The following is a 12,038-nucleotide window of genomic DNA, read 5'->3' as shown; positions in this document are numbered from 1 at the left end:
TTCGAGGGTGCCTAACACCTTCCCTCGGGTCAACAGAATTCCTTACTTAGAATTTCTGGTTCGCAGACTTTAGTTGGAAAAGTCGAAAATTTCCTCGATTTGGGATTCAAGATAAACCGGTGACTTGGGACACCAAAAGCCAAACCTTTCCCAAGTGGCGACTCTGAATTAAAATAAATAATTCCATTTCGAATATTGTCACTTAAATTGGAAAAACTCCCCTCGCGCATCTTACCCTTCGGGGCGGACGCGCAAAAAGAAGGTGTGACACTACCTTCTTTGTGACGGGCTTGTAAGTAGATGTCTTGATCCATTTGGTTAAATAGTCGATAGCTACCAAAATGAAACAATGTCCATTTGATGTCGTAGGCTCTATGGGTCCTATCACGTCCATGCCCCAGGCGACAAACAGCCAGGGCGAACCCATTACATTTAACTTATTTGGTGGAACCCGGATGAAATCTTTGTGAATCTGACACTAGTGACGCTTTTGCATGTAGCGGATACTGTGGCTTTCGATAGTCATCCAAATGTGTCCAGCTCTCAAAATTTTCATGGCTAATGTGAACCTATTCATATGGGGTCCGCACGTCCCTGAATGTATTTCTTCCAATAGTCTGGTTGCTTATGCAGCATCTACATATTTCAGCAAACCTAAATCTGGGGTCCTCCTGTAAAAGACTTCTCCGTTGAGGAAAAGTCGTTTGCTAACCTCCTGAGGGCTCGCTTTTGACCATTAGCATCATTCTCTATGTGTCGCAAGGAACTTCTTGATGTCATGATACCAAGGTTTACCATCTGTTTCTTCATTCACATGGAAGAAATAGGAATGTTGATCCTTGATTATTATCTCAATAGGGTCGATATAGTTCTTGTCTGGATGTTGAATCATAGATGATAAGGTTGCAAGGGCGTCGGTGAATTCGTTCTGAATTTTGGGGACGTGCCTGAACTCAATCTTCGTGAACTTCTTACACAACTCCTTCACGCTGTGCAGATACAATAATATCTTGACATTCTTAGTGGACCATACTCCTTGGACTTGATGTATGAACAAATCAAAATCTCCTATGAATAACAGTTCTTTGATGTTTATGTCGACTGCCATTTCGATTCCAAGGATGCATGCCTCGTATTCAGCCATATTATTGGTGCAAGGGAATCTTATCTTTGATGATGCTGGGTAGTGTTGTCCAGATTCCGAAATAGGGACTGCCCCAATTCTGACTCCTTTGAAAGTTGTTGCTCCATCAAAAAACATTCTCCACTCACGGTATGATTTTGCAATATCCTCCCCGGAAAATAGCACTTATTCATCGGGGAAATACATGTATGCAGTTTGTAATCCCCAACCAATGGATTCTCGGCAAGGTGGTTGGCTAAAGCTTGCCCTTTGATAGACTTCTGAGTTATGTACAGAATGTCAAATTCGTTTAGACGAATTTGCCATTAAGCTAGCTTTTCGGTAGGCATTGGCTTCTGAAAAATATACTTGAGCGGGTCGAGCCGAGATATCATATGCATAGTGTATGCCGACATGTAATGCCTTAGCTTCTCACAATCCAAGTCAGAGCACAACAAGTGCGTTCTATCAATGTATACTTGTCTTATCATGGTATGAACTTCTTGCTTAAGTAGTAGATGGCCTGCTCTCCCAGTTTCGTCATGCTACCCTAACACACAACCGACGGCGTTGTCCAAGACTAACAAATAGAGCAACAATGGTTTCCCTGGTTCAGGGGGAACCAACACTGGCAGGTTTGTAAGATACTCTTTTATATTGTCGAATGCTTTCTATCACTCCTCCGTCCATTTTTTGGCAGCATCCTTCTTTAGCAGCTTAAAAATAGGTTTATAGATTACTGTGGACTGGGGTATGAAACGAGTAATGTAATTCAATCTTCCTTGGAAATTCATGACATCTTTCTTACTCTTTGGTGGTGGTAATTCCTGGATGGCATTGATATTTGATGGGTCAATTTCTATCCCCTTCTTGCTTATGATGAAACCTAATAATTTCCTAGCGGGGACTCCGAATGCACGCTTTGCTAGATTTAGCTTCAAATTGTACCTTCGCAGGCGTTCGAAAATTTTTCTCAAGTCTTCCAAGTGCTCCGAACACTTTTGAGGTTTTATGATGACATCATCCACATACACTTCAATCTCCTTATAAATCATGTCGTGAAAAAGGGTTGTCATGGCCCTTATGTAGGTGGCGCCGACATTCTTGAGACTGAACGACATAACTTTATAACATTAGACTCCCTAAGGCGTGGTGAAAGTTGTCTTCTCTGCACAACTGTTCATGCTTTCATAATTGTCGATGAGGATGTGGATATTTGGTAGGGGAAATTGTCTTTTGGGCTAGCTTTGTTAAGATCCCAGTTGTCCACACATATTCTGATCTTTCCATCCTTTTTGGGTACTGGGACGATGTTTTCCAACTAGCTTGGATAGTTCGTGACCCTTTCTACATTTTCCTCTATCTATTTGGTCACTTCTTCTTTATCCTTATACTTAAATTAGGTTTAAACTTCCCGGGTTTCTGCTTGACCAGTGGTCTAGTAGGGTCAGTTGATAGTCGATGCAAGACAATGTCGGTGCTTAATCCTGGCATGCCATCATAGGACCGAACACGTCGACGTACTGTTGGAGGAGCTCAATCATTTTTCCATGTTGCTCGGCTTCTAGGTGAATACTGATTCTGGTTTCTTTTACATCTTCTTTGCTTTCAAAATTGAACACTTCCGACTCTTCGAGATTGGGTTTCTTCCAACTCTCCAGCTATTCTCTCCCCCGGGAGATTTTCTAGCATCATACTCTTGTCATATTCCTCATAATTTGGGTCATTGCACTCAGCAGTTTTGTTATATGTCATAATTGTGGAACCCGGTTTTTTATCAGTTTGATTACTGAAAAGAAAAGCTAGGTATAAATAAAGCAGTAAAATAAAGTCACGATATTTAGGAAAAAGTTTTTTTTTATTTCATCAAAAAGGGAACGTCTTAAGCGTTCATAATAGGCAAATGACAAAAAGGTACAGACACGGTACAAGCCTCAATTGACCGTGCTCTTTCAAAGAAAACTTTTACAGTTCCAATTCTACAGATCTTCCCATGGTTTGGCATCCCGGATAGTCAGTGTCTTGATGTCAGTTCCTTCATAACATTCTTCAATCATATTCACGAACAACTTTCCCATCCCGACGATGATATCATCTTCGGGTGTTGAACTCTGCTTGCAACATGTTCTGGCACAAAAACCTTTTTTCTGGAGCTAACAATGCGAGCTTTCCCTTTTGGAGGCTGATATCCTATGCCAGCCTTTCCTTTATGCCCATTGTGTTCAATTATCTCTATGATTCCATCTGACTTGGCTCCCAAACCCTGTTCCTGGCCTGTATCCATATTTCATCATCTCTTTCATGGACATCTTGGAGCTATACGATGATTATTCCCAAGTTTTGTTTAGTCTTATTCATCTCAGTAGTCTGCATTATTTCCACAGTGTGGAAGACAGCTCCGTCTAGCCCCTCAATGAACGGGACAGCATACCCCAAATAGACGGAGTGACTCCACTCGTCGTGGACCACGATCTCTTGGCATCCCCACTCAAATTTTATGCATTGGTTCAAAGTAGATGGCACAACTCCTACCATGTGTATCCAGGGCCTGCCCAACAGCAAATTATATGAAGAGGAGATATCCATCACTTGGAATAATACCGGAAAATTGACCGGTCCAATTTGTAAAGCTAGATAAATTTCCCCAATAATATCCTTTTTTGAACCAACAAAGGCTTTCACCCTTATGTGGCTTTCCTTGACCTCCCTCAAATGAATTCCCAACTCCCGCAGGGTGAAGAGTGGACAGATTTTGACTTCTGATCCTCCATCGACCAGGACCCGGCATACCACTTTGTCCCTGCATTTGACAGTGATGTGAAGAGCCTTATTGTGACTTGTTCCTACAATAGGTAGTTCGTCTCTTCTGAAAGTGATCATGTTTGCTTCGAACATTTTTCCCATTGTCGCGGCCAATGCCTGGCTAGTGGTGTTACTTGGTACACTTACTTGGAAAAAAATCGAAAAAATTGAACCAAACTGAGTATATATAATTATTTTAATATATATATATGTGTGTGTGTGTGTACTCCTGGTCTTTGTATTTTAATTGAATAGATTGGGCATTAACAATTTCAAATACTTTAGCAGAGAAGGTAGCCCTATTCTAATACAAAGCACTAGCCCTCTCAACTCCCATTGTGTCTTAAATTTACGCTCATTCCAAAGAAACAAACCAACAGAAAACAGTGAACCCTAGCTCCTTTTTCTCTCAAATTTCCATAGGCAACAGTGAACCCTAGCTCAAGTGGCGATTATTATGACTGCAAATCTGCAACTATGAATAACGAGCAGGTTGTTTCCTTAGCTTAATTTTATTTTTGATTTTTGTTGTTCTTTCTATTATCTTTTAAAGTGGAATTTTCTTCTACCATCATTTATTTCTCCTCTGTTTTTAGATTTCAATGTTCATCTGGCTGTAATAATCTCATATGGTGTTGTATCTTCCATAGCTTCAATATTTATATGATTTTTTTTTATGTATTGTCATTTTCGAATTTTGCTTTTTATAACCAGTGTTACACATTTTGTCTCTCTCACAGATGGAAACAACGACTTCAAAAGTAGAGGTGAAAGTTCTTTCAACTACACAAAAACTTCCTCATCTAGAAGGTAACAACATTCTTGTTGTCGATTCAAGTATTCTCATACCTCCTAAAAAGCATAAAAGAACAACTCCTTCTGAAAATAATTTTGGTATCGGGAATGGAAAGGAAACATATGAAATTTGGAAACACTTTACCAAATTTATTGTTAAAGATGGAAGTGCAAGGCGAAATGTCAATTTTATAGTCAATGATATTGTTCTAATAATAAGAGAAATAGGACAACTACATTATGCAACCATCTGACTGGTATTTGTAAAAACAATTCCTTTTAGATTTATCGATAGGAAACAATCTACAATTAAGCCTATTCCTATTAAAGGAGGGGGACGAGGAGGTACTAATGATACTTTTAAGCTGGAAAAATAATGTACAATGTTAATGAAGTGAGAAAAGCTATTGCTGAATTTGTAATCATTGATGAACAACCTTTTAAAGTCATTGATGGGGAAGGTTTTAATAATTTGATGTCAGTTGTTTTGCCAAACTTTGAGTTGCCGTCTTGTTTGACTGTTGCTTGGCAATGTTTTAAAATCTATCACAAAGAAAAAGAAAATCTTAGAAATTTTATCCAGAACCAACATATATGTCTCACTAGTGATATATGGACATCACTCTAAAACCTAACTTATATGGTTATAACTGCTCACTAGATTGATGATAACTGGAACTTGCAGAAGAAAATTCTTACTCCCTCCGTTTCATATTAAATGAGGTAGTTTGACTCGGCACGAAGTTAAAGAAAAAAGAAGAAGACTTTAGGAACTTGTGGTCTTAAAAGCTTAAGGGGTAAAACGTTTGTAGGGTCATGACATTTGTGTGGCTATAAAAGCTTCTCATTAAGGATAAATGGGTAAAATGAAAGAGTTTAAAGTTTAATTATTTCCAAATTTAGAAATGTATCATTTATTTTGGAACAGACTAAAAAATAAAGTACCTCATTTAATATGAAACAGAGGGAGTAACTTTTTTCAAGTTCCAGATCATAATGGTGAAACGATTGCAAAGGGGATTGAGGCTTGTCTGTTAGATTGGGGGATTGAAAAACCATTCACCGTGACCCTAGATAATGAGTGCGAATGATGTTGTGATTAGACACTTGAAGGGGAGAATTAAGGATTGGAAAGGAATCATCTTAAGAAATGACTTTTTACATGTGAGATAATGCTCACATTCTGAATATAATTGCAAAAAAAGGGTTAAATGATCATAATGAATCCATTACTCAGGTCAGGAATGTTTTAAATTATGTCAAGTCATCTCATGCAAGATTTTCTTCCTTTAAGTCGTTTGTTGAAAAGGTAAAGATAGAGAGCCATGGTCTTTTGAGTTTAGATGTTGAAACTAGGTAGAACTCGATATATATGATGTTGAGTGCAACTATTAAGTTTGAAAAGGCCTTTTCAAGAATGTATGTTGATGACCATAAGTACCCAAAGCATTTTACAAAAATGATTGGAAAAGGAGGGCATCCAAGTGGGGATGATCGGAAAAAGGTAAAAGCTTTTATAAAGTTTTTTGACATTTTCTACCAAATTACTCTGAAATTTTCGTGAACTCTGCATGTTACTTCAAATTCTTTCTGCCACGAGCTTTTTAATATTCTTAATTTTATTATAAGTAATTCTCATAGTGATGATTCAATATTGATTGATATGGCTGATAAGATGAAAGTCAAGTTTGAAAAATATTGGGGTGACTTTGATAATATGAGCATGTTATTATTTGTTGCCGTTGTGTTAGATCCCCGATATAAAATGAAATATGTGAATTTTATCTTTGCCAAATATTATGGTCCTTTGGTGTGAAATTTAAGGTCAACAAGGGTGATGAATGCTTTATCTCGCTTGTATAATTATCATGAAGATTCTTCTTCTGGAATTTCTGATGAGAATTTGAAAAATCCATTTAGAATGATGAGTAAAAGTGAGAATGGTGAGATATGACACTCACAATGGGAAAAATATTTGCAAAGAGGAAGATGATGATGGAAATAAGAATAATCTTGACAGGTACTTGATGGACGATTTGGAGTTGACCAAAAATTTATATATATTGGCTTGGTGGAAAGATGCAAGTAAGAGGTATCCAATTGTTTCTAGGATTGCAAGAGATGTACTTGTAATTCCTATTTCTATTGTTGCATCTGAATCGGCTTTCAGCACCAGTGGACGAATTTTTTTATTGGTATCGAGGTTCTTCTTCCCCAAATACGGTAGAAGCTATAATTTTCACTCAATAATGGTTGAGGTCAACTCCTAAAAAATGCATTGTTGAAGATATTCTGGAGGAAATTCAAAAGCTTGAAATAGTTGAGAAAGGTAATTTTATATGTCTAACTCTTTGTGAATATGTATATGTCTATAATTTACTTAATGATAAATTTTTTTTCTTTCAAAATACTCCAACACTATTTTAAGAATTGATTAACTCAGATGATGGAACCAGCTTCAACTATATCCTTGTTGCTAGGATGTAATATCGTTGTCGTTGTTTTAGTTTACCATATGAAAGGCAGAGTATCCTATTATGACTTTTTAAAATTTGTTGTGATTCTCTGTAGCAATTTATAACAAGTTAAAATGTCAGATTTGTTAGTCTATATCAATTGTATTTGTGCAGTAAAGTTTTGATGTATAGTGAAGTGCAGGTCTGTAGGGTGCTTCTGGGAGCTTGGTTTTAAAAAATCGATAAAAACCAAAAAACTGATTAAAAACCGACAAAAATCGAATCCATAATAAAGTGATTCAATTGGTTTGGTTTGATTTTAATCTTTAAAAAATCGATAAAATTGGTTTGGTTTCTTTTTATGGGAAAACGACCCAAACCGAACTATGAACACCCCTAACTATAGGACTTAGGTGTACAATAATTATTAGAGCCTTTTGAGGAGGGATCATTATGTCTTCTACATTTCCTATAGTGACAATAGTTCCCTTCAGTTCATATTCTTCGTCTAATGTGATCATGTTAGCCCCTTGGTTTCGATAATTTGGCAGTGGGTTGCAATTCACATTAGTTGGCGCTGGAGTGCACTGGATGGCTCCACTCTTGATCAGATTTCAATTTCATTTTTCAATTTGAAACGGTCTTCAGTGTCATTCTCATGTACATTGAAATGATAAGGAACCCTTCCCTCGATTGGGTGTATCAATGCTGCTCTTCTCAACCTTTTAAACAATTGGGCCAGAGGCTCAGCAATCAGGATATAAGTTATGGGACCCCTCTATTCGAAGATGGGATAAGGGCGTGGTGCATACACAGGTTGTTCTGATGGGTAGTGGTTTGGACAGGAGCATATGATCATTGAGCTCGAGGAGAGTTATATTGTGGTTGAGGGTGGTAGTATGGCTGGGTATTATAGACTTGAGCGTAAGTGGGTGGCGGTGAGTGGTTGTTTTGGGAATAAGAGGTGCTTCCATGAAGTGGGTTAGTTTGGTAGTAGGGGACGACTGTTGAGACCTCCTCTTTTCTTCTTTCCGCTACGGATTGACCCTGACTGAATGGCCTTGCTGGTTGCTTGTAGTGCTGCCATAAATTGCACTTTACTGGATTGTATGCCCTCTTCTAAGAAATCTCCCATCTTAATTAGCTCGAAAAACTTTTGACCCATCATTCCCATCATCTTTTCAGTATATTCCTTCCTGGGCTCTAATGAAATACTTGGTTAGTTCACTGTCATCCAGCGGTGGTTGCGCCCTGGCAGCCTCCGACAGGACCTCCCTCTTGGTTTTCTGCATGTTCACCAGTGCGAACCTATCAGGAGTGACCTCTATATTGAATCAAAAATGGTTCATGAAGTCCTCAGCCATATCTTGCCAAGTTCTCCAATTTCGCGGGTCCTGTCAGGTATACCAGTTGAGTGCTTCTCCCATCAAACTTCTTATAAATAATTTCATCCTTAGCTTCTCGTTCCTTCCCACTTCGACCAACTTATCGCAATAAGCCCTCAAATGTGCGTGAGGGTTCCCCGTTCCATCGAAGATATCAAACTTAGGGGTTTGTACCCTGCGAGCATATCCACATCTGGGTGAATACACAGGTCCTCATAGTCTAAACTTTGACTTCCTTGTTCAACTTGGAGACTCTTCATTTTCCTTCTCAACATATGCAACTGCTCAAACATTGACTCTTCTTCCTTACGCCTGGCTTCTCTCTCCATCTCAACTTATGGGTCAATCTCATAAGGTACCCTGACCGTGACAGGTGCTATAAAGGTAGGTTCAGTAATGGCATATATAGGGGGGACGTACCGCTCATGAGTGACAGCATATGCCACAGGTATGTGCTGGTTGGTGGTGAAAGTGACTCCGTCACGAGGAGAGGTAGTTGCATTAGTGGTAATAGACGGGTTCTATGAAGTTTGAGTGTATTGTTGTATGTAAGGAGTGTGAATAGGGAGATTTGGTGGGTTAGCGGGGGTTACTGGAGGTATGATATAAGTGGTGGGGGTTGAAGTTGGAGTAATGTTGTTTTGGCGTTATGTTAAAGGAAAATGATCTGGAAGTGAATCCAAAGACGGGAATTTGGGTGGTTGAGAAAGTGTTGTCACGGCCAGGGATGCCAGTTCTCTAATACGCTTCACCTTCTCTCTTAAGGACTCCATTTTTTGGGCCATCCTGGCCATGTGTTCATCATTCCTAGTACTGCTATGACCAGAGCATGTTCAGTTGGGTCTTCTGTGGCTAACATCTTTTTCTTTGACCTTAGATTGTATAGTGGCTCTGCCAATTTTGGTTGGCACAAACTAATTTTCTTTCTTTTTGGGGATAATAATAAAGTAAAAATAAAAACAAGAAGAAAAGAAAAGGAGCAAGAGTTCGTTTCTTCATTTATGCGAGCAGAAAATCATACAGAGCAGATAATTCGTGCATTACAACTAACGCGCTCCTAGAATTTGCAGGGACCTAGTTCGCGGATATTTGACATACATTTAGACTTGACACATTTAGATCCGAAGCAATTTTTTTCATTGATAACTTGGACTGATACAAGTGGGAACAAGGATTACATCATAGAGTTGCATGGGCTCGGACAATTCGCCCTTTTGGAAGGGAAACTAGGGATAAAGGTACACAGTAGGAAAAGAGAGGAAAATCGTCCAACTCTAATAACCATCCCCTGAGTCGCTTCTTGTGCCCTTCTCTTCTTCTAGATCCTCTTCCGGGTTTTCCTCAAACTCTATCATTGAATTCACACTCCTCATCTGAATCTTCTTCTGGATCTTTGCTTGACTCTATCTGCATGCACTCTACTACCCGATCGTCATCTTCAGCCGGTGGCAACATGTGGTCAATGGATCCTGGGACCACCCGACGATGTATTGATGTGGTCACAAGATAATGCAGCTGGATCTCATAATAAATCTGCAAGGCAACTACTGTATACTCTGATCAAGCTTTACTCTCTCTGCTTGGGCGTGCCAGTTCTTCTTCTTCGTTAATTCAAACATAATACTCGGGAGTACACCATGAATTTTGAACCTTAGGCATTGTCACCAGGTCTTTCCACTCTTCTTGCAGTCTCCTTATCCTGGGAATTGGAATCTGGCCATTGTACTCATCTATGTACAACGCCGTCCTAGTCCATAGAGGCACACCTTGGTTCATCCCGAATTGTCTAAGGACCCACGGGGGTGATTTCACGACCCAAAATCCACTAGTCATGATGCACCTAACCCAACCCACTAGGTAAGCCAACTAATAACTATTCAGGTTAAATAATATTAATTAGATGATTAAATAAAGAAGTTATTTGAATCTTATACATTTCTCAAGGACTGATAGTACAAGTCATGCGCTTCTAAGAATAGAGTTTACAAAGCTGATATGAAGTATACATCTTTTATTTGAGAAGTACATAACTAGAGTTTGATAATCTAAGGCTACCATGAACAAGAGGCAGTTGCAACAAGGACGCAGGTACTCCTTTAAATCCAGCTCCCGCAATGCACAACAACATCGGCATCCGAAATCTGCACGCAATGTGCAGGAACTGTAGTATGAGTACAACTGATCCGATATACTCAATAAGTAACAAACCTAACACTTTAGGTTGAAAGTAGTGATGAGCTGGAACATAGGTGTAACGACCCGACCGGTCGTTTTGAGATTTTACACTTCGCTCACCAGTTCTCGATCATGGCTAGCCCCGTGTGGTGCATTATGATTTATGTGAATCGTCGGTTTTGGTTTTCAGGGTAATCGAAATAAATTTGGAAGAACAGTTCTCAGTTTGAAGCTTAATCGGAATGAATTTGTGGTTTTCCCAACCATACTGGTCTTGATGTTGTTAGATAGTTGTAGTAGATGCACTAGTGACACCCCGATGTCGGGCTGTGTATTTATTCCGCACTATTCTTTTAAATTTACATCATGAGATTATTTATTAATAAATGGTATAAAAATAACTTTTATTGAATAATGGTTGATTTGGAAGTTATGTCGGCTGGCCTAGTTTCACGATAGGCACCATCATGACCGGGTCAATTTTTGGGTTGTGACAAGTTGGTATCAGAGCCTAGGTTACATAGGTCTCACGAGTCATGAGTAGGTTTAGTAGAGTCTCGCGGATCAGTAGGAGACATCTGTACTTATCCTTGGGAGGCTGCAAAACCTTTTGGAAAAACTTCACATTCTTTAATTCTTGTCGTGCGTCCTTGATTCAGCTTGAAATGTAACTCTTGAAATTCCTTCCACGCGTTCGTATGCGTGCATGAGTGCTCAGTATCAGATATGCATCGATGGCTTGTGAATTCCTGATCGAGGGGCAAGATGTGATCTCTGTGTGTTGATGTTGGGCTAGTCTGGAGGACTTGAGGCGGATTTTACCTATAGCTTGAGCTCAGAGGCGTTGATCGTGTGAGCATGTGCTTTTTGGATCTATATGTCCGATATTGTCCCTATTCCTGGGAGTGATGACTGGATAGCTACGTGACGAGTGTGATGTGACTGCGAGATATGTTCATATGAATTGAATGAGACGAGAAGGGTCTGCCTGAGGACAGAAGGAACTATTTAGTGCTTGATTTCCTTCTTGATTTGATATATAGCCCCGAGTTATGGGAGTGTGAAGAATCTTTTCATGTTTTCTAGTTGGGGAGAGAAGTAAATTTCATGTTGCGCTATGAGTTTAGACTCAGGAGGATTAACTGACTGCGTAATGTTTATGATGGTGGAAGGATATAAAGAGAGGTTAGTTTGAGGCAAAGCAGGTGGGTTATCTCTTGCGGGTGTTCTGAAGTTTGTGTGATCCATATGTTGTCTGTTGGAAGCTCTCTATTACAAGTGAAATTTATGTGTTGCAATTTA

General features: G+C 39.2%; 1 protein-coding gene across 1 annotated transcript; it reads right to left on the bottom strand.

Moving 5' to 3' along the window:
* Nucleotides 1-742: 742 nt before the first annotated feature.
* On the bottom strand, nucleotides 743-1,261 carry LOC142176046 (uncharacterized). The gene has a single exon (XM_075243088.1). The coding sequence runs from the start codon at nucleotides 1,259-1,261 to the stop codon at nucleotides 743-745; it is 519 nt and encodes a 172-aa protein (XP_075099189.1).
* Between the last annotated feature and the right edge of the window lie 10,777 nt (nucleotides 1,262-12,038).

The sequence above is a fragment of the Nicotiana tabacum genome, chromosome 22 (genome assembly GCF_000715075.1).
Source record: "Nicotiana tabacum cultivar K326 chromosome 22, ASM71507v2, whole genome shotgun sequence".
In the NCBI taxonomy this organism is placed as follows: Eukaryota; Viridiplantae; Streptophyta; class Magnoliopsida; order Solanales; family Solanaceae; genus Nicotiana; species Nicotiana tabacum.
The sequence above is the reverse complement of the archived record's forward strand: the minus strand, read 5'-3'. Positions and strand labels throughout refer to the sequence as shown.

Coding starts and splice junctions, on each gene's coding strand:
- LOC142176046 (XM_075243088.1), bottom strand. CDS start 1,261: ATGTTTTTTGATGGAGCAACAACTTTCAAAGGAGTCAGAATTGGGGCA.